Source organism: Carassius carassius, chromosome 41, assembly GCF_963082965.1.
Source record: "Carassius carassius chromosome 41, fCarCar2.1, whole genome shotgun sequence".
In the NCBI taxonomy this organism is placed as follows: Eukaryota; Metazoa; Chordata; class Actinopteri; order Cypriniformes; family Cyprinidae; genus Carassius; species Carassius carassius.
This window is the reverse complement of record NC_081795.1, coordinates 13,382,312-13,409,862: the sequence shown is the minus strand read 5'-3', so window position 1 is coordinate 13,409,862 and position 27,551 is coordinate 13,382,312. Positions and strand designations below refer to the sequence as shown.

The 27,551-nt window shown below is 39.4% G+C and overlaps 1 protein-coding gene and 1 pseudogene across 2 annotated transcripts in view; one reads left to right on the top strand and one right to left on the bottom strand.

Moving 5' to 3' along the window:
* The first annotated feature begins 3,811 nt into the window (after positions 1 to 3,811).
* On the top strand, positions 3,812 to 3,940 carry LOC132123734 (U2 spliceosomal RNA; annotated as a pseudogene).
* Positions 3,941 to 6,158: 2,218 nt separating this feature from the next.
* LOC132122781 (alpha-2-macroglobulin-like) overlaps positions 6,159 to 27,551 on the bottom strand; it is a 43,343-nt gene continuing 21,950 nt past the window's right edge. The window contains exons 1-34 of one of the 2 annotated variants that reach the window (XM_059533182.1): positions 19,768 to 19,914; positions 19,328 to 19,508; positions 19,048 to 19,204; positions 18,193 to 18,245; positions 18,051 to 18,071; positions 17,691 to 17,856; positions 17,480 to 17,564; positions 17,227 to 17,341; positions 17,010 to 17,130; positions 16,783 to 16,892; positions 16,520 to 16,690; positions 16,200 to 16,433; positions 15,874 to 16,086; positions 15,650 to 15,799; positions 15,209 to 15,334; positions 14,974 to 15,067; positions 14,346 to 14,475; positions 13,902 to 14,127; positions 13,707 to 13,833; positions 13,504 to 13,625; positions 13,354 to 13,405; positions 9,852 to 9,935; positions 9,549 to 9,725; positions 9,318 to 9,393; positions 8,993 to 9,149; positions 8,765 to 8,839; positions 8,523 to 8,685; positions 8,222 to 8,415; positions 7,928 to 8,140; positions 7,691 to 7,809; positions 6,962 to 7,043; positions 6,796 to 6,879; positions 6,592 to 6,697; positions 6,159 to 6,471 (exon numbers count right to left, since the gene is read on the bottom strand). In XM_059533182.1, the coding sequence (XP_059389165.1) occupies positions 6,431 to 6,471; positions 6,592 to 6,697; positions 6,796 to 6,879; positions 6,962 to 7,043; positions 7,691 to 7,809; positions 7,928 to 8,140; positions 8,222 to 8,415; positions 8,523 to 8,685; positions 8,765 to 8,839; positions 8,993 to 9,149; positions 9,318 to 9,393; positions 9,549 to 9,725; positions 9,852 to 9,935; positions 13,354 to 13,405; positions 13,504 to 13,625; positions 13,707 to 13,833; positions 13,902 to 14,127; positions 14,346 to 14,475; positions 14,974 to 15,067; positions 15,209 to 15,334; positions 15,650 to 15,799; positions 15,874 to 16,086; positions 16,200 to 16,433; positions 16,520 to 16,690; positions 16,783 to 16,892; positions 17,010 to 17,130; positions 17,227 to 17,341; positions 17,480 to 17,564; positions 17,691 to 17,856; positions 18,051 to 18,071; positions 18,193 to 18,245; positions 19,048 to 19,204; positions 19,328 to 19,508; positions 19,768 to 19,853 (4,311 nt within the window). In that variant the 5' untranslated portion in view covers positions 19,854 to 19,914 and the 3' untranslated portion in view covers positions 6,159 to 6,430. Of the gene's footprint in view, positions 6,472 to 6,591; positions 6,698 to 6,795; positions 6,880 to 6,961; positions 7,044 to 7,690; positions 7,810 to 7,927; positions 8,141 to 8,221; positions 8,416 to 8,522; positions 8,686 to 8,764; positions 8,840 to 8,992; positions 9,150 to 9,317; positions 9,394 to 9,548; positions 9,726 to 9,851; positions 9,936 to 13,353; positions 13,406 to 13,503; positions 13,626 to 13,706; positions 13,834 to 13,901; positions 14,128 to 14,345; positions 14,476 to 14,973; positions 15,068 to 15,208; positions 15,335 to 15,649; positions 15,800 to 15,873; positions 16,087 to 16,199; positions 16,434 to 16,519; positions 16,691 to 16,782; positions 16,893 to 17,009; positions 17,131 to 17,226; positions 17,342 to 17,479; positions 17,565 to 17,690; positions 17,857 to 18,050; positions 18,072 to 18,192; positions 18,246 to 19,047; positions 19,205 to 19,327; positions 19,509 to 19,767; positions 19,915 to 27,551 lie in introns of those variants that run through there. The other variant, XM_059533183.1, reaches the window with a different exon arrangement.

The following is a 27,551-nucleotide window of genomic DNA, read 5'->3' as shown; positions in this document are numbered from 1 at the left end:
GTCACGGAATTTGGGACAATTCCGTGATGGTTTCACGGATTTTGAGTTAAGGGCCCGTGGACATTTCACGAAATTCTGTGAGACCAGGTTGGAACTCGCGGTCTTCCAGGCCAAGTGCATGCAACTGGCGCCTAAAGTCTGCTGGAAAACTATGCAGTCCAGCAGTGCTGTTGCAACCAGCAACACTACACCTACGTACCATCCTGACCACTGTACTAAATGCAGATAAATCTATGCTAACTTGAAGCTATCCTAACTGATGCAGTACTATGCTACTAACTAACTGTGCTTCTAACAATACTAACGTTACACTAACAACTATGCTAAGTAGTGGCCGGGGGCGTGGTCAACATGGACAAATAAAGGCCGGTCTTAAATAAAGGCTGGGGGGGGATTTCTGCAGCAGAGCTAGATAACGAACGTACACGCCCACTGCCGGAGCGTTTCTCGTTCTCGAGTCAAGAACCGGTTGCATCAGTTTTCGGATCACCAGTGCACTGAACCGAGAACCGTTTCTGTCGGACACGTCCGAATCGAGAACCGAGGAGCTGATGATACTGCGCATGCGTGATTCAGCATAAAGCAGACTGACACAAAGCGCGTGATAACCGAACTTGTTCTTTTGGTGATTGATTCTGAACTGATTCTGTGCTAATGTTATGATCTCTGTCCACTTGAACGCTATCCCTTTTAATTTAAAAAGGGTTATTTAAAACAATTACTTATCAAACAGATGGAATTAAAATTAAAGGCCTGCCTCTAATAAAAGCCTGCTTCATTTAAAAGCCTGTTATCTTCTGCAGTTCAGGTAAATAAAGGCCCCAGCTTTTATTTGAGGAATTACAGTAATTGCTATGCTATAAATAGATACTATAATAGACAAGATGGCTTTATACTGCCAAGGGCGTGGTAGCTCTTACCAAGGAGCATGGTGAGCTGGAAACTGCTTACGTCACCTGCCACCACTTACGTCACTTGCCACCGCAACATCCAATAGGAAAAATCAACTGCAGTAGCCACCGTTCAACCTGAAGAGGGCAGCACTCAGACGTTTTTACACCATATATTGTAGAATTAAAACACTTTATACTCAAATGTCAAAAAAGTTACTTGAATCAATGAACAGCACTAATAAAGCCCCATTCTTATAGATCATTAACTAAAAAAAGTTGGTTTAGGCTTTAGTTACTCTTTAAGTCATTTGTGGATTAATGCTTATTGGAGACGCGAACCATTTCAAATGATTCAGTTAGATGTGGTGAACTGGTTCAAGAAGAACTGGTTAAATTGAATGATTTGTTCGCGAACTGGATATCACTACACTTGAACGCACTCACAACAGACCCGGAAGAGAAGACTGAATAAAGTCATATTTTTTGTTATTTTTAGACCAAAATGTATTTTTTGATGCTTCAAAAAATTCTAACTGACCCTCTGATGTCACATGGACTACTTTGATGATGGGTTTCTTACCTCTCTGGACATGGACAGTATAGTGTACACACATTTTTTATATCTTAAACTGTGTTCCAAAGATGAACAGAGGTCTTACGGGTTTGGAATGACACGAGGGTGAGTCATTAATGACATAATTTTCATTTTTGGGTGAACTATCCCTTTAACCCCACGCTCTCCATGTAAACAAATGGCACATGAGTCAAAATAAAAAAAATTATTACACTTATAATACAATTTTCTGAAAGATGGTTTTGGTCATTTAATGTAATTATTATCATGCTGATATGTTAAATTGTTCATTTTCGTGATGCTAGTAATTTGATGCAATAAAACCGGGGTATGTCATTATGGTTGATTGTGTCTGAGGGCGTTTGGGTGGGAGTTTGATAAAGTCAAAATTCAAAGTCACCTTTATTTATATAGCGCTTTAAACAAAGTACATTGCGTCAAAGCAACTGAACAACATTCATTAGGAAAACAGTGTCAATAATGCAAAAATGATAGTTAAAGGCAGTTCATCATTGGATTCAGTTATGTCATCTCTGTTCAGTTAAATAGTGTTTGTGCATTTATTTGCAATCAAGTCAACGATATCGCTGTAGATGAAGTGTCCCCAACTAAGCAAGCCAGGGGCGACAGCGGCAAGGAACCGAAACTCCATCGGTGACAGAATGGAGAAAAAAACCTTGGGAGAAACCAGGCTCAGTTGGGGGGCCAGTTCTCCTCTGACCAGATGAAACCAGTAGTTCAATTCCAGGCTGCAGCAAAGTCAGATTGTGCAGAAGAATCCTCTGTTTCCTGTGGTCTTGTCCTGGTGCTCTTCTGAGACAAGGTCTTTACAGGGGATCTGTATCTGGGGCTCTTGTTGTCCTGGTCTTCGCTGTCTTTCAGGGATGTAGAGGTCCTTTCTAGGTGCTGATCCAGCATCTGGTCTGGATACGTACTGGATCCGGGTGACTGCAGTGACCCTCTGATCTGGACACAGACTGGATCTGGTGGCCACGGTGACCTCGGAACAAGAGAGAAACAGACAAATATTAGCGTAGATGCCATTCTTCTAATGATGTAGCAAGTACATAGGGTGTTATGGGAAGTGTTTCCGGTTCCGGTTTACCTAATTAATGCAGCCTAAAAATCCTTTAACGGATTTGGATAATAAAAGCATATTAGTATGTTATGTGTATGCCAGGTTAAAGAGATGGGTCTGTAATCTAGATTTAAACTGCAAGAGTGTGTCTGCCTCCCGAACAATGTTAGGTAGGTTATTCCAGAGTTTAGGCGCCAAATAGGAAAAGGATCTGCTGCCCGCAGTTGATTTTGATATTCTAGGTATTATCAAATTGCCTGAGTTTTGAGAACGTAGCGGACGTAGAGGATTATAATGTAAAAGGGGCTCATTCAAATACTGAGGTGCTAAACCATTCAGGGCTTTATAAGTAGTAAGCAATATTTTAAAATCTATACGATGCTTGATAGGGAGCCAGTGCAGTGTTGACAGGACCGGGCTAATATGGTCATACTTCCTGGTTCTAGTAAGAACTCTTGCTGCTGCATTTTGGACTAGCTGTAGTTTGTTTACTAAGCGTGCAGAACAACCACCCAATAAAGCATTGCAATAAACTAACTTTGAGGTCATAAATGCATGGATTAACATTTCTGCATTTGACATTGAGAGCATAGGCCGTAATTTATATATATTTTTGAGATGGAAAAATGCAGTTTTACAAATGCTAGAAACGTGGCTTTCTAAGGAAAGATTGCGATCAAATAGCACACCTAGGTTCCTAACTGATGATGAAGAATTGACAGAGCAACCATTAAGTCTTAGACAGTGTTCTAGGTTATTACAAGCGGAGTTTTTAGGTCCTATAATGAACACCTCTGTTTTTTCAGAATTTAGCAGTAAGAAATTACTCATCATCCAGTTTTTTAAATTGACTATGCAATCCATTAGTTTTTCAAATTAGTGTGTTTCACCGGGCTGCGAAGAAATATAGAACTGATAAGTACGATTTAAACCATGCTAAAGCACTTCCACTGATGCCAACAAAGTGTTCAAGTCTATGCAAAAGAATGTTGTGGTCAATTGTGTCAAATGCAGCACTAAGATCCAATAAAACTAATAGAGAGATACACCCACGATCAGATGATACTGTGGCTCCACCTCTCAACACTACTGCACAGACTGGCTCCAAATGACGTCATTTACTCAAGATTGCAGCGGCCAGACTGAGATGATTTGGCTTCACTTTTTTCTATAGTGGAAGGAATAGGAGACTCATCATCCATCTTTTCTTAAAGGTCCCATATTGTCAAAACTATAACTGAGGTCTAGGGGCTGTTTAACCACCATATCGCTTCTCTGCCTGTTGGCTAAGATCAAGTGTAGTATCTGTTCTTATCAGTTTATTATATGATACATTCCCTATCCAGGGACTACATTAGGAAAGCATGGCCTAATGGTTAGAGAGTTCGACTCCTAACTCTAAGGTTGTGGGTTTGAGTCTCCCATCCGGCAATACCACAACTGAGGTGCCCTTGAGCAAGGCACTGAACCCCCCACTGCTCCCTGGGTCCCGCAGCATAAATTGCTGATCACTGCTTCGGGTGGATGTTCGCTCTGTGGATGGGTTAAATGCAGAGCATGAATTCTGAGTATGGGTCACCATACTTGGGTGTATGTCACATCATGTCATATAAGTTTCAAAACAGTCAGTCCACAGTAAAATGCACACTGCCTGCATAAAGTAGCTGTTTTCACAAACCTTTGTGACTTCCATAAAAGGTTGACATCAGAACCACACAGCCTTCCCACCCTACTTTTGCCAAACCCCAAACAACATCGGTTCCATGACAGTGCTGAGCATTGCGCAACAAAAACAGAAAAATGCAAAAAGGTTTTGTAGAATTTGGGAATTTAGGCTATAAATGTATTATGTATTTTTTCAGTCAATATTAAACTAATGAAAGAACTAGAGTTTCTCCTTGCAGTGTTTTTTTTTTTTAGGTTTGATAACTTGAAAAGTAAAAGTACACTTGAAAGTAAAGTAATTATTAATCTGATTACTTTTTTAAATACAGTAATCAGTAATGTAATCAAATAAAATTTTTAAAGAAGTAATTAGTCATTTGTAGTGGATTACTTTTTTGAGTAACTTACCCAACACTGATCACTGAGGACTTGAAAGATTCTGATATAGATAAAGTTAAAGATCTGAGATAAACTTTCTTTATAACAAGCAAAACATAGTTTACCAGAGATATGCTTATAAAGCTTTTATTAGGAATCTTATCTTATAAGTTGAAGGTTAGTCAACACTAGTCAGTCGTATCTGGCATAATCTCAGCCTCAGACGTCACGTCCTCAGACCGTTGGTGAACATCTGATGCATATGGCATACACGTGTGTGTGTGTGTGTGTGTGTGTGTGAACACTTCAGGAGTTTCGACGTCATCATTAGATTGGCTGACTTATACAGGATTTCCGGGAGATGTGTGTCATGTGGCTTAATGCCACTTTGACTGTCGGGTAGAAGTCTGCTGCGGAGCTCGCCCCAGTGCAGGCTCATCAGAAGTGCGGATCAAGGGCGCATAATGGCCGCAGAGGGGGCCCTCGCGAGCACCCTTCTGAAGGCTAAAATGACAAATGGGACACCGTATGGCAGGGTGATTGCACTACAGATTGCAAGTGAACATGAAGTGTTCCATTTGGGACAGGGCCTTAATCTGGCATAAAGGATCCACGAATGAAAATGACCACTGATGCCATTAACTTTAGTGAATGAAAGGCAATCAGCAATATGCATTCACATATTTTATTTGAATGTTTCAATATGTGTTGGCACAAATGACTTTATTTGTGTGGTGACATCATTGCTTTTATGATGTCAGGAACCGATGATTTGACTTTTTGAACCGGTTCAATGAGCCTAACTGTCTGAAAAGAAAACCGGTTTTTGGAAAAGAATCGTACTTTGATTAAGGTACTGTATCAGTGGTGTTGCTGAGCCAGATAGTGAAGACGGAGGACAACTGAGGAAGGTCGGAGAGGAATGGCCAGATAAGTTTTTACAGGTAAATAGTTATAGGTAGATGATGGGAAATGTAATGCTTGACTATCATTGATTTGGTGACCCAGGAAAAGCACAAGGTTTAAGATTCTTTCTCATATATGCTTCTGTTTTTCTGTTTTTCTCCTTATTACTTGACAGTGATGGGATGTGTAACATTTCTATGGAAGGAAGCCCATTTCCACCAATAATAATAAAAAAACAAATTTTGGTCGATTTATTTTTTATCTAACAATTCTGATGTTTTTTTAATTCTCAGAACTGCGATATAAACTTGTGAATCATAAAGTCAGAATGGAATGACAGAAACTTGTAGTTTTGAGCTACAAAGTTACGTCTCACAAGTCTGAATTGTGAGATAAAAAGTCACAATTACATTTTTTATTTTCATTCAATGGTGGGAATGATCTTCTATACGTTTCTGACCACCTGGTTTTTGTTAAAAAAAATAATAATTGAATATTGTTGTTGGTTGATGCTGTTCAATCAATAAAAGGATAACACAAATATTCTAGAGCAGAAGGATCTATAAAATAAATTATTGTCTTAGTGTTTTAAGACGATCAAAAAGCCGAGCTGAGATAGAACAACCATCATAAAACATCTGATTCTGAAATGTTGCAAGAGCACGATGGTTCTAAACTTAAATTTTAATAAATTTCAACCAGTTCACCATTATTGTTTTCAACACTTTTATGAAACACATGTTGTGATTTGATTAGCCAAGATTTAAAAAGACATGATCATAAAGTCAGATTTAGGGTTGTGTTCAGATTTGTGTTGATGAATTGAAAATAATTGTGCCCAGGATAAAGAATAAACATCATAATATTAAACATTTGAGTGTTTAAACATCTTTTTCCAAGCTGAACTAGGAGCTGATGTGCTTCAGTTCTGCCGCTTCATTGACAGTGGAAGGAGTATTCAGTCTCTGACTGATCACCTGAAGAAAAAGAAGAATGTTAACATTCATACAACAATGGAAACTTGCACATGGAGAAAAAATAAAGGATTATCTACATTACATGATAAAAACATTCAACACTGGCATATAAAATCTTACTTGTTTGGTAGTAATCATACACTTTCACCACAGCTGGCTTGAGATTCTTCACTGGAAGAACCTGTTTCATTTGAAACTGGTAAATCAATGGAATATATTTTGGGATCTGTGGGAGGAAACAGTCACCTCAGTCATGACATTATGGATAAAATGTTTATGAATTGACCTAAACAACATAAAATATGAACGTTGCAGTTCTCTCACCTCTTTCAAATACACAATGACATGATCATCTTTAGCATCGACCCGCTCCACAAGTGTTTCAAACCATCCAAAAGTTGTTCTGTACTGTGTGGAAGAAGTGCTGGTTAATCTTTAAATACTGACCTCTATAAATTTTACAAATTTGTGATGAAACACTCAAATTCACCATTGATGTATCAGCTGTGAATCCAGACAAGAGTTTAATATCCACAATGACCATGTTAGTCATTTGCTGTAGACCATCATATCTGGAAAAAGCAAATGGAAAGGAATGGTTCTTAAATGCCTCATAAAAAAAAAACTGTTAGTGAAAATTATGCTTATATATTAGGGATGCCCTCTAATAGCAGACTAATCTTTAGTCAACTTGACAACCTCCTTTGACCAAGTACCACATATGGTAACCCCTTTCAAATAAGGTTAGCAATTAGATGTTACATCACAACCATGGAAACATTTGGATTCAGGCCAAATGAGAGAGGTACATGAGACCATACATTAAAGCCATTTGTCGGCTTTGAATTGCTTTTGCGATCTGGTCACACTATTTTCTACAAATTGAACAATATTCCATGAGTTACTCCAGAGTTATGAGTTATAGCTTTAATGTCTTGTATGTCTTGTAAGACAACATTTTCTCTTCACACCTCTCACAACAAGTGTTATTTGCTTTGGTACCTTGGTAGAAGACATGTAGATAATAGACAAGAGATAGTCTCTGTCCTGTCAAACATTAACTTAATTTCATACAGGTGCGATTAGTTGACAATAGCTTAAATGAACGACTAGTAGTCAACTAGGAAAATCTTTAGCTGATGGCAGCCTTCATATATATATATATTATTTACACACACACACACACACACACACACACACGGAAAGTGTGTGTTCTTACTTGACAGTTAATGTCAAGATGAAATTTTGTCCCAATTTTTTGCAGTCTCCCTCAATCTTAGCATCAATGCTGAATGTTTTATTTTCAGTAGGAGTGGGAATGTTGTAGAACTGAGCCACCTGAGAAAGACAACAAAAACAAAAACACATTTATAATCCATCTCACAGCAAAAGAACCACAAAATGCTAAGAGACGAAAGAGAGAAAGTGAGTCGGTGAAGCTGAACACACTACAGACCTGCACAGACACACAGGTTGAGCCCTTGACTTCAATGCTGTATTTGGCTGGAACGTTCTGCAGTTGCTTCTCTTGATACAGTAACTTGTTGTCTTGATTGACATCAAAGAGGTGAGTGTCTCCTGCTGACTGTACAGTCACTGTGCTGGAGCCGTCAGAGCTGAACACTTTAGTGGCGTACAAAGACAGAGCCTGAAGAGCCACCACTGTGTCCTGAGAAATAAATGTGTTCAGTAATTAGACATTCACCCATTATTCAGCAATCATTTGTCTGATTTGAGTAGTTTGAGTCACCTGTGTGGAGGAGAATCCTCCATATGAATTCTGCTGCTTCACGAGCCAGCTGACAATCCTGTTAGCAAATCCCAGATCAGCTGTAGTGAGTGAATCTGTAGAGAGAACAGCTAGCAGCACATATGAGCTGATCTCCACTGCCAGAGAATCAGAGTCATCAGCAAATGAAGACTGAGACCAGTGGAGATGAGACCCTTTAGGACACATGGACAAAAGAGACAACATTAACTCAATGAGCATGACAAAAACAATAGTGCAGTCATAAAAGATAACAGAAAGTCACTGGAAACAAATCTCTTACCCTCTGAAATAGCAACATCCTCAAGTTTCTTGAAAAGCTGCTGTCGAGTGTCCGTGTCTCTAGCCAGACTGAAAGTGTACGCGAGCAGAGCAGTGATATAAGTGTTTTTGACATTCTCAATGACGGACCTCAAGCAAGACAAACCTTTAGTGACGACAGGATCCTAAGACAAACATCAGAGAAACAGCTGCTGTGAGTTTTTTTCTATGAGGTCATAGTGCGTTTCCTGTAGATGAACTTACTGTGACTGGAGTTTCCAGTTCAAGTAATGATGCAGTAATGTAGGCAGTCATGGTCACATTATCATTCACTCCACCCTGCAATGAAGGAGAAACAGAGATAAATAAAGTAACACACTCAAAACTGTTAGAGGAAAGTTAATCTAGATGCTAAATGTTAATATTAACATTAAAGCTTAAATATAAAAAATACATTTACACTTTTACAGGTAGATAGATACAGAGACAGACCTTCATTCGGTTGTTGAACAGTCTTCCCTGTTGGATAAAACAGCCGTCTGAATCCCGTCTGCTTATTAACCATTGCTTTGCACTCTGAATAACTTGTGGATCAATAAATATGTATTTCTGTGCTTTGCCAAAAGACCTCAGGACAAAAGCAGTCAACCTGGTGGTTTGGAAGATTTACTTTAAAAAATGTAATCAGATGTTTAAATGAAAAAGAAAACAAATCTCTCAAAACAAATTATTTGAGCAGATAGAATTTTATTTTTTCTACTATGTTATTTAGATTACTAACAAAACTTACTTAACAAAAGAGTGTAAACAAATTTACCATGTATTTCCATCATCATGTCCAAATGTGCTGTATGCACCATCATAATGCTTGTAGTTCAGTTGTCTCTGGTATCCTGTTAAGTGTGATAATGGTTCACTTTAACAGTTTGTTTGGGGTGACACAATGTGTCTGACTATTCAGCTTATTTGAATGACATTCAGGTGTGTTGAAAAATGAGCAGTTTGTTTTCAGTCTCAGTATTTTCTTGACATGATTGGTTTCTCTCACCGCTCTTAAGAAAGCCGGTGGCTCTCTCTCGGATGGCTGAAGTGAGCTGCTCTGTGTTTTCCAGATACTGCAGGATGTAAATATTGGGAGAAAGAATAGCCATGTTTTGTTCTCCACAGCCGTACGGCATCCGTAATAATCCGTTAAGATTCCTCAATGCACGACCCAATATGTCTCCTACAAACAAAACACAAATATAACAATACATTTTTGAAATCCAAACAAAAATCTTCAATTTCTGATTGAATATGTACTAATTTCTGTACTAATTTACTCATTTCTGCTTGTGTATGTAAATGTTACCAATGACTGAAACAGAGGATCTGGCTGATCCCTCTATCACATCTTTAGGAAGAGTCAGATTCACTTCCTCTGAGAGACTGTCACCTGTGAACCAGAGAGACAGAAACACACATCAGTGATCAGCACAGTAATGCTATAAAAGAACATTCTAATATCATGTGACGAGTGGGGCGGGAGCCGAGGGACGTGGGAACAAGGAGTGAGGCCGGTGGAGGGATTGGAGATGAGCTACACCTGCGACCCACCATCGAGTCCCATGTAGGAGATGGAAGGATATAAAACTGGAGCGACGACAGTGAAGGACGAGAGAGGACCAGGCCTGGGCTTTATTTTATGTTTTGTGTTTATTTTGTAATTAAAGTTTCATTTGATTGTCCGCCGGTTCCCGCCTCCTTCTTCCGGATGAATATGAAGGTGTTAATATTACATATCATCTGTGAAATCCCATTAATAATAAAAAGATCATAGGCAGAAATTTTGATTCAAGCACATTGTAAAAAGAAGAAAAAAAATAGCCACAAGTTTGGCACAACTAGTTGTCATGAAAGGTTGACAAATTTGAGCTTTCTCTATTAAAATATCACACATATATATATACAGTACAGACCAAAAGTTTGGACACCCCTTCTCATTCAAAGAGTTTTCTTTATTTTCATGACTATGAAAATTGTAGAGTCACACTGAAGGCATCAAGGGCTATTTGACCAAGAAGGAGAGAGATGGGGTGCTGCGCCAGATGACCTGGCCTCCACAGTCACCGGACCTGAACCCAATCGAGATGGTTTAGGGGTGAGCTGGACCGCAGACAGAAGGCAAAAGGGCCAACAAGTGCTAAGCATCTCTCGGGGAACTCCTTCAAGACTGTTGGAAAACCATTTCAGGTGACTACCTCTTGAAGCTCATCAAGAGAATGCCAAGAGTGTGCAAAGCAGTAATCAAAGCAAAAGGTGGCTACTTTGAAGAACCTAGAATATGACATATTTTCAGTTGTTTCTCACTTTATGTATATAATTCCACATGTGTTAATTCATAGTTTTGATGCCTTCAGTGTGAATCTACAATTTTCATAGTCATGAAAATAAAGAAAACTCTTTGAATGAGAAGGTGTGTCCAAACTTTTGGTCTGTACTGTAAAAAAAAAAAAGCTGTAAACTAATTCCACATTGCACAAGGTGCAAACAACTTTACGCCTGTTACACATACTCCGTCTGCAGTGCGTATGCGTTGCATATTTTTTTACGCACCCATGTTAATGGATTCCAGTAGCGTTCCAGGAGCGTTGCGTCTGCAGCAGTGCAGCGATCGTTTACGTACCGAGTAGCGAACTGCAAACGTGTCCTGTGTGAAAGCACATCGAGTCCGTGCTGCACCACATACGTAACGCACACGGACTGCATACGCACTGCAGACAGAGTATGTGTGAAACAGGCGTGAGCAGGGCTGTAGGGGACCCGGTGAAGGTTGTACCAGTGGGCCCTATTTGAAATTGTTTAATTTGTATGTTCGTTTATTTTTATTTATTTGTGCTATTTACACAATGTTTAAGTTTTTTTCAAGTTTGTAGGTGTCAAGGTACAGAAACCAAATAATTAAATGTAAAATAGCACTGGATAGTCTTCAATGTAAAAATGAAATATACAATCAAACCTACATTTATTCAGACACCTTCAACATTTCTCACATTATTACAGTTTTGCTATATATATCAAAAATTATATCTGGTGTCTGAATAATTTTTGGTTTGACTGTTAAAACTACAAAGTAATTCAGTCAAGAGCAGTGAGTGATTTTCTTTTTTCATTTTCTTGGATCAACATTACAGCAGCCAGTAGCTAAATTAGGCGCGGTCACTTTAAGAGACGATGAATGCATCTAATATAATACACATCCCATTTTTTCCCTCAACTGTTTACTTTCACGTAAGAAATAACTGACAGTTTTTTCGAGCATAATTTCCAAGGTGGATATTTTGACAAATTTTGTATGTATTTGTCGGCACAAGAGCAAAAATAAGCAAATTCGATGTTCAAGTGTTTTGAGACGCCTTTCTCTGCGTGAGCCTTGAACATCAGAACACGGCGGTACTGAATTGGGCTCTTTCGCATCTTTTTGTTTGTTCAAACTGCGATTTGTAATTGTTCGTTCAGGTGCAGGAGGGACTTCGAGGAGAACTTCGCAGAAGAGAACTCGGTTCAGTGACTGCGTTTACATGCAGCCAATAACCCGTTCAAAACCGGGATATTAGCAATAACCCGGTTGCGCACGGCCATATAAACACCGGCAAAAACCCGGATATGCTCATATCCGGGTTTTTAAAAACCGGGATATTATACCTGGGGTACCCCTTTTCTAACCCGAATATTTGGTCTTGTAAACGCGTTTCGGCATATCCCCATCAAAATGTGTGTTCTGCGCATGTTCTATTCGCAAGGAATCTTGGTCTTTTGAGTAGAGACGGCGCATAAAAAAAACCCCGCGTGCAGTATAGAGGCACAGTAGTGTCAAGTGCTGCTGGTGGATCAGTACCAGTGCCAAAGCGCAAACAAAGACTATCGCTATCTGCCCCAAACTATTCATTATCCGCCTGCTGCTGCTGTTGTTGTTGTTTTCTTTGGATACAGGAAGAAGAATCGGAAATGACGCATATTGCGTCTTGTTGTCCGTACGTCCAGACGCTAACCATGCGTCGCCGTTTACATCGGGATTGGCGACTGATTACACATTCCATGCATACAGGAGTAACTCTCTCTGCTCACGCATGTAAACGGGTTATCCCGAATGTTTCAGAAACCTGAATAATGACCTTAACCCGACCATAACCCAAATTTTAACAGCATGTAAACGTAGTCAGTGTCGCTGTCCGTGATACGTGGCTCTCTCTCTCGTGCGCACCGAACACAGCGCGCAAGTGACCAGCTAAGTTACTCTGTTCAGCTTTTCTGCGTCTTGTGTTTGGATGCTTTAATGTTTAAATCGACAAGCGGTAAGGCTTAAAAACACGTAAAAAAGATAAGCTTTCGTGATGATGCGCAGCAGTGGCCCGTCAACTGTCCTGAGCTTCTTTTTAGGCTGGCCTCAGCCAGTCGATTATATAAAATATCAAGGTGAAAGTCATCATAGCTAGCTTAGTATAGACCCAGCTCCCAACCCAACTTTGAGAATAGAATAACGGCGGTATTTTTTTTATCGCCCGATAAAAGTCTCACGTTAACGCAGCACGTTAACGCCGATAACGCCCACCACTTATATATATATATATATATATATATATATATATATATATATATATATATGACATACAGTATAAGCATATGTTGGTTATATTATTATATGGTTTTTGTTTAGAAATTATTAGGCTAATTAGTCTTTACAGAACAAACATACCAAAAAACGACATTAATCTAAACTTTAGCTTGGACCCCTAAAAACTAAACACAATCCAAAGGATTCCAGCATTATCGGTGCTTATACATCAAAATATATTAAATATTTGCAGACAAACCCTTTGGACAGAGTAACCAGCTGTAGGTCTCTGTCTTTTCAGTTCCTTCAGCCTGCAGCATAAAACAATTACATTAGCACATCAAACTGGCATAAGCAGCTTTAGGATCATGGATAAATGATGTCTGAGAGCGGTTTGACGTGTGCTGACCTGCACAAGCAGACTTCGTGTGACTGTGTCAATGCGTCCTCTCTCTGGCACGCCCACAATCTCATTGTCACACACAGTCTGGGACGCCTCTGCCTCTGCACTGACTGTAATATTCATGATCCCTGCAACACAAGACATGTACGTGAAGATACAGTACAACAGACACAAACACTGAGAAACAATGATTCAGACTGGAAACTCACCAATAACAGAAGAAGTGAGGATCCATTTAAATGTTTTTCTTCCATTAGCACACAGACAGGATGAATCCTGATCATCGGCGGAGGCTTTGAGAGTGTAGTCTGAGGAAGGAGCTGGAGTCACTTTAACCTGTCAATCAAACACATGATTAGTGGCATATTTGATGTGATAGGATAAGACTGGGTCTGAAATCTCACCATGATGCACTTAGAAAGATAGTTGAAGACCGTGGCCTTCAGCTCAAAGATCTCCCCGCGGATGATGGAGTAAGGCAGAGAGAGCTCCAGGAAGAAGGGCTGGAAAACTGTCAGCTGAGCAGGAGGAGCCAGACCCAGACCTTCGGAGGACAGACAGAAGGCCTCCGTCTCCCAAGAGGTGATGGTGTCAGGAACCGTGACAGGAACCTGAGCTGATCCAGAGTCCCTGTTGTGGAATTACAACAAAAGGTCTATTTGATTCTGACTCTGCCATTAAGCATCAATTTGTTCTGTGTTATATATAACATTCAGCACAGAAAAAAGCTCAGAATCTGCAAAGTTAGAATTTTTTTTTTTTTTTTTTTGATGGGACTTGAGGGAATATGATATATTTAAGATATGTCTCAAATTTGATGTCACATGTACTGATTATTTTTCACAGACCCCACTTCAGCAAGTTCCCAAATCCATGTTTCTGGAAAAACTTTCCGAATCGTCACTTCTGGGGAATCTCTGCTAGATGTATCCGAAGTAGCATATTCTATTGACAATGCAATAGGATGATGATACATCCCTGAAAAAAGGTGATAGTAGGTTATAGTAAATGTGGAAATATGTATGTTGACAGCACATCCAAATAATCAAGTTTATATACTGTGGTGAGTAAAATAGCAAATGGAAGACAGATCATCATTATAATACAAAGATTATTTTTATATACAACTTCATTTTAGGGTTGCTTGGCAAAGTGTTTTACTTTCAGATCATTTTGATTAGTAATTTTAGTTTTAGTGTTTTAGGGCTGTCAAAGTTAATGCATCAACTTTCATTTCATTAAAAAAAAAAAAAAAGTTGTAGTTTTTTTTTTTTTTTTTTTTTTTTACAAAAAATAATAACGATTCAAAATAAAAAATGGACTAATGAACTAATTACCCCAGAAAAATGTTTGCCTTTTCCTACTACACCAGTCTAGTTGAATTTCAAATTGAACATATTTTATGTATGAAATACATTTCAAAACAATACATTTCATATTTTATTACAGCATAAATTATAATAATGCTTCATTTACTTAAACCATCTTCACTGAAATAAGTCAGGCCTCTGTATGACAGACACTGAGGGACTCGCACAGCCAAATTTGTTGCCATCTTCAATCCGACTCTCTGTCAAACAGTAACAAAATTGCACATTTAATTGTCAAGAAAAGAGGGCTTTTATGGATTTACTTATGAATAAACAGAATTTACTGAATCAATATATCCCAGTCATTATTTACTGCACTGTCACTCATATAATCCACCTACCTTTAAGGATTCATAGGCGTTGTCTGTTGGCAGAGCTCGACGGGGTCTCACATGCAGACACTCTCGCTCATCTTCAACACTGTAAGGATAATCTGACAACGATTGCACTGGCAGCAAGTTGAAGATCTGTGATGAGACCACATTCACACTGATTTCTAAAATTTCAACACTAAATAATATATATATATATATATATATATATATATATATATATATATATATATATATATATATATATATATATATATATACAGTATATATATATATATATATATATATATATATATATATATACATATATATATATATATATACACACATACATTATTTATTTATTTTTGATGGGGAAAAAAAAGAAGATTAATGATCAGTCTCCTGAGATCGGGATGTCATCATAAATACTGATGGATCACAGTTTCTGAGGATGGTCTGTTCTCACACCTTTTCAGTATCCAGACGTTTTCCAGACTCCATGATCAGGACGCTCTGATCTACAGCACTGAGGCCACACAGTGAACCAGGCTGAGCTGAGAGCTGGAGAGTGTTTTTCTCTCCAGGAACTGCTTTAGCAGGAGAAAACTGTAGTGAAACCTGTAATGAGAGTAAATACCATTTATTTTAGGACTGAGCCAGAAATACATCTCAATGCATATCTCAATACATACCTTGTTACTGAAACATTTTTCAACATCAAATTTTGTGCTACCAGCAGCCACATTTTCACTGGGCAGAACACAGTAGGCCAGAATCTGCACTGCAGGAGCCAGATCTGCACCAACAGACAGTTTGAACGTCACTGAGCCACTTGCTGCTCCATTAGAAGACTTCACTTCAACCTTCTCAGATCCATGATGAACGATCACTCCTCTGGACAAGACCTGAAATAGACAGATGACACTTCCATGGCAAACTGACCAGTGCAGCCAGTTAATGCTGTTAACAAACAATGAAGGCATCAGTGGACTAATGTACATACTACACATGCTCTCACCATGTAGACAATGTCAGTTTTGAAGTCTTCAGCAGTCTCTCCAATAAAATAATACTTGATGGTCGTTGTCAACTCAGCATCACACTTTAATGGTTGCTTAATATTCTCTATAATCAGTTCACTTAATGTTGGGGTGTATGGAGTGGCAGGCTGGAAAAGCTTAACTGGTTTTCCATCCATAGAGATGTGAGGTGCTTTGTAACTATCGTAACGAAGCTCTGGATACACACTTGCCTGAAAAACAAAGCAACTACAATTACTCAAGCAACTGAACTCTTCAGCGAACACAAAAAAGAACTAGGTAAATAAAGTGATCATACTATCAGATTAATATCCCTTTCAGGAAGACTGGATGTATTAAGAGAGAAGCTGGTGAAACCATCGCTGTCTGTTGTGAGATTTAGGAGCAGTTTTGAGGACCAAATTTCACCCTCAAAAAGATAAACCACTTTGTTTTGAATTGGTGCATCTTTGAAATTTGAGATTTTGATCTGTTGAAAAGAAGAGATTTAAGGAACAAACGATGGAATAATTATTCACAAATCAGTGTTATTAAATTGAGACAAACTGATTTTAGACCTACTTTTCCTTCAATAACTGATCCGTGTTCATATGTTTTGGGCAGGTCAGTGAGTGTGACTTTGCCAATTTCATAAGTGAGGGACACAGATTTATATTTTTTCATGGTGATCTCTGTAAATTGTTAAAAGAACAAATTATTATTTATTCAAACAAAATAAAAATAAAACATAAAAAAATGAAAATCAAGAAATGTAGGTAACAGGGACCTTACCAAATCCAAGAACTCACCTGTTCCTTCTTCTGTAACTATTGCTTCAACTTTAAGAGAATTCTCCAGAGAATACTTTAGTGTGGAGTTGAAAAAGACTGATGCATCTAAGGTATGGGTGGCACAGCCTGTCTTTTTTATCTAGTTGTAGTAAATGAACAAACATTAAAGAGTAGTTTACTTGGATAAACTGAAGACATATGTGGCATTACTTGTATTGCACTTTAACTCACATACCTCAGTGGTTTCCTCTAAACATACTGGACTGCTATCGATGGTAAGAACATAGTTCAGAAAATTACGGCACACTTTCACCCATGATTTACCAGGTACAGGCTGCCCGTAAGTGTATCTGTGAAAAAGGTACAAGCAACAGATATACAGCCCAGGGCTGAGTTAAGAAACTAAAATAATAGGTTGGGGGTTATAATAAGTAAAAATGGAAGAAAACACAGCTCTCTTAATGCAGGAAATAAAATAGACCACTCACTTTCCGCAAACTTCAATTAACAGTTCGTCTTCATCAACACTGACTTCATCTGGGCTTTGTACAGTAACTTCAAACTTAGGCAAAACTAGAATTCAGGAGGCAGAAATTAGACTTATTAGTAGTCAAATTAGAAATTAATATACTGTACAAAGATATCACTCATAAAAGTAATCTCACACAATATTATAAATCGTTTGTTTTTATGACTTACCATATTTTTTCACCTCAAAATCATGTGAGATCATCCTTTCACCAATATAAACCCCGAGTCTGTACACACCTTGACGTGCCTCTGGGTTTAATTCATAAGAACGCTGCAAAATCCACCTTGCTGAAGAAACATTTGTCCACTGACCAATTCTGTTATTTTGACTGTCCTATTTAATAGCAAAGACACAGTTCAGATATTTAGATCAAGTCAGCTACACATATCCTGACCATTAATGAAGAAGTGTAGCCTATAATTACTGAAAATACAATAACTGCAATTTTAACAGAATTTCAGCAGCATTAACAGGATTTAAAAAGTGTACTTGTTATGACTGTACAGAAGAAGGTTTTGTGTTCTTACCTCAAGCACGATTGAACCATACTGCAAAAGAGGATGAGGATATTAAAATGATTTAGCTGGAAATGTGTTGATTATTAATAATGCATTCAACAATGCAAAAGAAAATGAGGGAGATAAAAATTCAAGACAAAATACATCCGACCTGCTGATCAAGTGGTGCAAATTTTGTATCCACGGTAACAACTCTGAAGTTCACTGTGAAAACAGAAATGTGTATTATAAACTCTGCTTTTAACGTGTTAATCTTTTATGTAGTCCGACAGTCATTATAGCATAAAAATAAACCAGAACTATTTAACAAAATAGGCCTACTTACTGAGAAGAATCAAATTTAAGACCACATAAGGCTGGAGGACATGCAAGAATCTATTTGCATCAGTTGTAACCATATTAGTGATAGTCACTAAAGTAATATCAAAGATGACGCAAATGAAACTGTAAAGTCTTATCACATTAAACGACAAGAGTGGAGGAGAAAGTTCATCATTTAGAGCTAAATAACTTTTAAGCCTTTTTTTTTTTTGCCGTCATTTAAAAAAAAATATTTGAACATTTTGCCCCATTGACCCATTAGAATCAGGTATTCCAGACAGTCATGAAAAGTTTGTCACATGTCCATGTATCCCTATATCCTATAAAAAGATTCATATAGTGATTTATATAAAACATTTTTGGTAATGACCAAAATGGTTATTAAGGCAGAATATAGGTTTGAATGTGAGGGGATTTCTCACACTAGATGGCCATTCTTGTGTTAAAGCAGTTACCAGTGAACCCCTGCTCCTGTTTTCTGTTTACAAACCCATTTAACTTAAATTACTTAAATACCATCTGCTGGTTTTTGCAACATTAGTCATGTTTGATCTATGATTATATCAGTTAATTTCATGATAACATGCTTTACTTATATGTGCTGCATCAGCTGTGATCAGGGTTTAGATGTCAATGACACTGGCATTATTTACTGAGGTTTACCTTTGAAACATTCACAGCTCACCTGTCTGTCCTGGATTATAGATGGGTTTATCAGTCTGGATAAAGGTCAGAGGATTGTAAGGCTTGAACATGACTTTTCTCTCTTCAGTCATCTTGAAAGCATCTCCGTGAAGTTCTACCTTCATTCTCTGCACTGAGTCTGCTTCTACAAGAGGAGCCTGATGAGAAGAAATATGCTGTGTTCACAACCTCTGCAAACATGTTATCAAAAAAAAAAAAAAAACCCTAGATGCAATATGAAACAAACTATAAATATTCATTATAATATGCTAATGACAGACCCTGAAGTTAAAGCAGTTGTGAAACTCTTCCTCAGCTTTCTCCTGTAGCAGTAAAGTGCTATTTTCACCACGAACCAGATAAATTTTCATGACAAGGCTTTCATTGGGCTTGAGAAGACTTGCACACAGTTTGGCCTCAGATCCAGACTCGATTACTGCAGGAAACGTCACCATGAAATATCTATTGAAAGATAATAATTACACAATATTGCTCAAGGCATTAGATACAAATATTCCTTATACATGCTTTAAGTTGTTCGTTAAACAGCAAACATTTATCTTGAAGCCCAGATCAGTCAAATAAATACAGGAGAAATCACAACTTAACCTGCACAATGATGGTATTCTAATAATTTATCAGACCTAGAAAACAAAATATTTCTCGTTGTCCCTAGAATAACTTCCTATAGTATATTTAACAGAAATCATTAAAAACTTACGGCCCTGATGTTTGTCCATTCACACAGACAATGAGGAAAGAGACCAGAAGGAGCCATTTCCAACAGCGGCTAACATTCAGATCCATGATGACCAGTGACTGTGAGATCAACTGGACCGTCTCTTATAAATAAGACTCTCATTCTAAAGGAGGTCCTTCAAAAAAAGTTGTATTGATCATCTGATTAATGATTCAACCATGTATGCAATGCAGTTTGAAAAAACTTGTGCTAATGTGCATTGGTTTGTTTGTCCAAACATTAATTTGTAACGATGAGTTAAATAAAGAACAAGCGTCAAAATATTACAAGCAATCTCTGATAAGGAGATACAGAAGCTGTACTCTTGCACAAAATAAATATGAAAAACATTTAGTTCTTTATGAATGTCCCTCACAATCTAATTCTGAGTTGAACAATTTAAATTTTGAATATTGGAATGTCCAAGCATGTAAATAATCTAAATAGTCATTTTATTTGTAGTTAAAAGAGATGTTGAAGCATTCAATTCTTAGTCAATGGCATGCCATAACTCAACTGAAATCTTTAAAGTACAAAGTAAGTGTACACATGTGATCTTCTGAAAACATACTCAATTTCTTATCTTCATCTACATAGAAATGCACAGCTACTGACCTTTAACTCTCTGTAGACAAATAGTGTACTAGACTAGAGCAACTGATATTTACCTTCCAGAGGTACATACACCTACTCAAATTGAGTGGGAGAGTAACCAACTGTAAGTTACTGTTTGCATTCGTCTCATTTGTTCTCTGCCCACACAATAACGGTAAATGTGGCTTCTCAAAAACACCCAAAATCTGTTGTGTAATATTAAATGTGCGATTAAAATGTATTTCCTGCTACCTGCAATAATACGCTATTGCTATTTTTTTATGTCAAGGCAGAATATTAAATAATGCTGAAGTAAACATTAATTAGTATAGCATGGTTTTTATGTCATTATCTCTAATCTCCTGATTTCTTACTTTATTTCTGGAAAAAAAAGTATGGTTTACATACTCATTGCATTCATCTTAGCAAAGTCTGACGGAGTCTCTGCAATTTTGAGCAATCAGTGGTTTACTTTGGCAAGTTTACTTGAGTTTATTGAACACAATTTATCTTTGGCGGTATGGTTCCTTATGGGGGTTCTTTCTCCCACAATAACTGAACACACAAGAGCTTTAACATTAACCCCCCGGAACCATGAATTTAGAAATACATAACAATTAAGACTTTTAATAAAGTCTTTAAAGCAAACAGTGACAATCATGTAGATGTGGCAAGGGTACATCTATCCTATAGCCTGGTTATGAGATGGGTGTCTCTCAGCAGTGAGGTCCATGCCAGCTAAGATTTTTGGAAGCCTTAGTGATCTGAAACAAAGAAGACGACAGCCAGAAGGTGCGCAGTAGTGTGCTCATGCTTATAATGGGGAGGGAGGGAGGGTTGCGAGTCATTGAGCATACTTACCGAGCAGTAGTGCCACGTATATATATGTCCCGTGTCTAATAGGAGAGAGGTGGTGATTGGAGCGATTTGACAGCTGACCGCATCAGCTGTTCACAGCCTTGCCTCCATGGCCTGACTGAACTAACGCTGCGCTCGATTTTTTTAATTATTTTTTTTATTCTATGTGTTGCGGAAATTCTGACTTAATAAAGCAATAACATAATTGTGAAGACTGAGAATGAAAAACCAAACCGAGTTTGGTCTTTATATTGTTTTAGTTCTCTGCAGAGAATGACCTGGTTTACACACAGCTTGAGTCTGTGAGCAAAGAGATAACACATAGACCACTTTTTGTAGTACGTAAAAAGATACATCGAAGAACAGATTAGGACCTTTGAGCCAATCATGTTGCTAAGTGCACATCACCCCATAACACAAGCACAGCCCATGCACATTACATGGTAGATATCTGGTTATTCTCAAAACTGCCTGTCCCTGGTACAGTTTCCCCTTAAATGTTATTTTTCAACCTAAAGTAGTTACGTGCACTAGTTACACATAAAAGAACTCAATGTCCCTATGGACTATAAACTACCTCGATGATCATTGTATGTTTAAAAAGATACTTAAATGAGATGAATGCAATCAATGCAATTTCCATAACACTCCTCCCTTTTGATCATTATTGATCACTTATTTTGACTAATGTAGATACATTTTTGAACACATTACCCTTATAGTTCACATCAATCATGTAAATTCACTACGATTTAAAATACCATCACTCTCAAAAGTAGTAAGTAATATTTTTTTGTCATTCCTAACATAAGCAATATAAATAAAACAGAGAAAAACAATAACTCTTATATTTGATTATATGTAAAAAAAAAAATAAAAAAAAATCTTAGTGTGATATTCAAACAGAAGAAACATCTCTGGTTACTTGACTGTAACCCTGTTCCCTGAAAAAGCGGGAACGAGATGCTGCGCTCAATAGCGCTAATGAGAACATTCTTGTTCGACCGGTTGTGAAGCATGTGTGTTCAACACGCCAAGAATTGGCTTAAATAACCTCGGCATGTGACGTCACTGATAAAGTGCACCTGCAGGTTATAAATAGACGTGAAACGGAAACATCATCAGGTTACCCCTTTGTCTGAAGAGACGTCCGGACACTTCAACAGTGCTGCATTGAGGCGCAGCATCTTGTTCCCGCTTTTTCAGGGAACAGGGTTACAGTCAAGTAACCGGAGACGTTCCCTATCAAAAGCTACTCTCGATCCTGCGCTCAATAGTGCTAATGGGAACGAGAATACCAACGCCGCCGCACTGTAAGTGTCTGGACCCCCAAGGTTGTGTAGTGTGCGCACAAACATCGAAGAGGTCTCAGACATGACTCTGGGATGTGGACTCAAGGGCATGCGAGCCCGGAGTAGCATCGACATACAAACTATAGAATCTGACAAATGTGTGCGGAAAGGACCAACCTGCCGCATCACACACTTGCTGCAAGGGCGCACCTTTTGCTCAAGCCTTTGAAGATGCAACCCAACTGGTTGAATGGGCACTAACTCCTAGAGGCGAAGTTTGACCACGCGCCTCGTAGGCTAGGGCAATAGCAACCCTCACCCAATGTGAAACTGTTTGCCTGGTGGCAGCCGCACCTCTGACTGCGGCCCCCATAGCATATGAAAAGCCGCTCTGACTTACACCACTGGCTAGTGGGGTGGAAGTAAACCTGAAGAGCACATACTGGACACAGTAAGTGAAGTCTTTCCTGGTTCGGTGTTGTAAACGGCGGATGACAGAAGTCTTTGGAAATGAGTAGGATGGACATCCAAACTATAGAACCTGACAAATGTGTGCGGATAGGACCAACCTTCCGCATCACACACTTGAACAGGAGCATCCCTCACCCATCTCCTGTGAAGCACAGAGGTCCACTTCTGTTACTTGAAATCTTTCCCAGATTTGACTACTTAGGGGTGGAGTTTCCATTTCCTGTGTTTCACAGCTTGTCTGGACTGCAAGTCTGCTCCCGCATTCATATGCCCAGGAATGTAAATCACCCTGAGGGACAGGAACTTGTCCTGTGCCCAAAGCAGAACCTGGCGCGCTAACTCGTTCGAGTCCGCCCTGGCGATTTATGTAAGAGACTACAGATGTGTTGTCCACCCGCACTAGGACATGGTAGCCTCTCAACTGTTGGAGGAAGTATTTCAGGGCCAGAAATACAGTATTCATTTCGAGGCAATTGATGTGCCAATTCGAGAAGATGACCTCTCTAGATCCCTTGGGCTGGACAGCCAACTAAGGCCGCTCCCCAGCCCATGAGGGAAGCGTCTGTCATTAGCATCTTGCGATGACAACACGGACCTACAGTGGGACCCAAAGTCAGAAACCGGGGTCTGAACCACATAGATAGGGTATGAAGCCTCTGCCGCGTAACCCTTATTTGCCACTGGGGATTGGCCCTTGGATGAAATCCCCTGGCTCCCGGCCACAACTGAAACGAGACCTGAACAGTGACTTTCTGGCCTAGCTTGATGTTCTTTAGGGTATTTAGAATGGATTTGACGCATGCAGGAGATAGCTGTGCCTGCATTGTGATCGAATCCCATACCACACCCAAATACGTTGTCCTCTGAGCCGGAGAGAGAACGCTTTTCTTGGTGTTGAGTCTCAACCCCAGAGATTCGAGATGAGCTAGGACGACATGCTGATGTCGAAGCGCAAGCTCTTGAGACTGGGTCAGATTCAGCCAGTCGTTTATATACATTTTAAATGTGGATGCCCTGGAGTCGTAGAGGAGCCAGAGCTGCATCCATGAATTTCGTTTAAGTGCGGGATAACAAAGCTAGGCCGAATGGAAGAACCTGATACTGGTAAGCTTCGCCCCCGAAAGGGAACCTCAGGAACCTCCTGAGTTGTGGCAATATTTCAGAATGAAAATACACATCCATTAGATCTATGATTGGACGCAGACCCCCGTCTTTCTTGGGAATCAAGAAATACCGACTGTAATAGCCTGACTCTCTGTCTGGCAGGGGAACACATTCTATGGCCCCTTTGACCAGCAGAGTCTGTGATTCCTGTGTCAACAGATATGCACGGAAGGAGCCTTACACTTCTGATGGAATTTTCCAGGGTCCTCCCTGAGGGGACACACCCTTTGTCCTGGGCACAGCTTAAGGCCCTTGATTTGGTCGTGATGACCGTACTTTAGTCCAGCTCCATCTGCGGCTGCCAAGTGTTACAAGCTGCTCCCCAGTCTTATGAGGGGGCGCACAACTCGCCACACTCTTTGAACCTCCTACCCCAGAGGAGCTGGATAGGGTCGGGACTGTTTATTTATTTATTTATTTTTTGACAGCCCCGACACTTGAGCACAGTGAGTGAGAAACATATTAAAAGTCTCCTTCTGGCACTCAGATTTTTCAGATCAGCCTGATACGCCTGCAGAACCCATGGTGTGCAGGGCAGCACTAGTCTGACCCACAGCATGAAATGCGTTTAATCCAAGTGTAGATGTTGCTACAGTACGTTTGGCAGGGAACAATTGCTGTCTTTTCGTATATACATTTTATATATTTGTTATTCATCATTATCATCATCACTTCATCATAATTTTTTAATTTATATTTTTATTTAAATGATGTTGCTCAAATAGGGGATAGATAGCAGCTAGCGTCTCTCTCACCTATGAAATCATAATGTACAAAATCAAATTTTAAGGCTTTAATCTTGTCACTGCACGAGTCACTACCTAGTAACTCCTCATGTCTTTATAATCGCGTGAGGAGCGCTAGGAGAGAGCACTCTCAATGTCCATTTCAACAGGAGCTAGAGCTACAGCAGCCCAATCCAAAGAAGTGCCTGGGCACGCTTCGGAGGTGGGCGCGAGAACCGTCCGATCTTCTAGATCGGAGCGCGATCTTAATGAGCGGGAAGCAGCTCGTTACTCGTGAGAGCAAAGAGCCTAGCACGGATAGGAAGTGAACCGTGGTGCTCACAACTGCCACTCTAGAATGCGAAAGCAGCCTTTTTTTTCAAACAATAAACATGCAATTTCTCTTCAGAGATCGGCCATGGAGAGCGAAGCACGCATCTCTTATAGAATCAGCAAGAATAGTTAAGAAAACTTTCTTTTTCCTTTTTTTAACTCTCAACATACTTCCTTTTAAACTAATACTTTCATCAGCGTGACACACACACAATACGGTCTCTGAAGACAAAAGAAACCTGAGGATGTTTCCGTTTCACGTCTATTTATAACCTGCAGGTGCACGTTATCAGTGACGTCACCTGCTTAGGTTATTTAAGCCAATTCTTTTTTGACACAAAAAGAGTGTTTGAGTGTTTGACACACATGCTTCACAACCGGTTGAACAAAGAATGTTCTCATTAGCGCTATTGAGCGCAGCATCGAGAGTAGTTTTGATAAGGAACTTTCTTAACTTTCCTTCTGGTTGCATCATCTCGTAACACAGACAATGGCCTGCTTTAGACCCTCTTTATTTTACAGCATGTAATGCTTACATAATACTTCTGTAGATCTGCTGCAGGTCTTCATCATTTTCATCAGAAGAACTCAAATTATTCTTACTTTCACACAAGATATTGTACATTACCATCTGATGAACTACTGAAGATTCATGGTTGAATTTACAGCTCTTCTAATCATTCCCACTACACAAGGCCACATACACAGCAAAAAAAAAAAAAAAAAAAAAAAAAAAAAACATGGCCAGTGCTGAGACTGCAATTAACCCAATATATTCTGCCTTCTGCCATAAACCCTTAAACCAATTCCATCCCCAGTCATTATCAGCATTTACCTCTCTAGCTGTCAACCTGTTAATTGCATTATTCATGTTCTTAATACCCATATCTATCACGTGGCCATGATATCATATCATGACCACACAAGACAGACAATCTGCTCAGGATCACCCCCAGCCTTGAGGCACACAACATCCTGTATCAGCAGATTGAAACTGTCAAAGCAGATTACAAAAACTAAAACTACGATTCTACTACAACGAGTCTACAGCAGATGACAGAACAGGCAACAAGGGAGGAAGGTTGCAACTCCGGAACCTACCATCCACCCAAAATCCGCAGCACATTGGCCTACAGAGAACACAGTGCTGTCTCCATAGAGACAGTTAAAATCCTGCCTATCTCTGCACAGTACCAGATTTGACAGAAACAGACCAGCAGACTCCTTTTAACTACGAGCGGCATGAGAAACAAATAATCTACCAGAATGACTTCATACTAAGAGAAATGCCCAGATCATGACAAACAGTCTCTCTCCACAGAAACATCCATCCTAAAGCCAGACGTTCATGGTAACCAGACATCTCAGCTGGTCGGGAGAACCCAGTCTCAAGGTCAGACCAGCCCACAACCCAGATCTTTGCTAACCAGCCACTGAACACAGGGCCAGCCATTCCATCACCAAGTAATAGCATCACCCAGCCACTTTAGTTGATGGCTGCACATCCAGGATGATCCAACACCTTTCAGCATACCATTCATCACACAAACCCGGTATCAAGACTCCTGAGGAACCCAATCAAAAAGGGGGGCATGTTGGAAAACAAGGTGAAACTTGGAGCTCTGGTGACACTGAAGTAAACTCAACTTTTATGTCACCTCTAACTCTTTGATAGACCCCATTATAAAGCTCGGAAACTCTTAAGGCCCCAAAGGTGTGCACTGAACATGCAGTCAAACACACATACCACCTTCATATAGATAAAGAGCTGCTGGATCACATTGACCCTTTGCTGAACTTGAGACAGCCAAAACTCAAGGCTGAAGTGCAATGCACTTGCCAGTTTAGCCAAACAGTTTACCAGACAGACTGTCGGGTCACCGGGTTTACGAGAAAATCTCACTTGAGCCTCACACTCTTCAAAGCATGCATCAAGCAAACACCAGACCTGCCTTAACAAGCAAGTGCAAGAGCTTCCCAATGAGGTTTTGTTGTCAACCATGTTGACTGCCAAGGATACCTGCGTTTTAACCTGAAGTAAAATAACCAAAGCTCAACCTGCTACTTCCTGTTTCTCTCAGACATCGCAACCCCCTGGAGAAGCCCTGTCAAGTGCGAGAACTTTCTGCCAAGACCTTACCAGACATTTACTCTTGTGACTATATAAGACTGCAGTCCCAGCATATACAAAAAGGGGTCACTGTTCAGCTCAACAGACACGAAGTGTATATGTTCTCTGAACATACATATACTGTACAGAGTACCAACAGTACATAAACTGTGTAACCTCTCCTCCTCCAGGGATGCAAAGGGTGGTGAATGAAAAGCT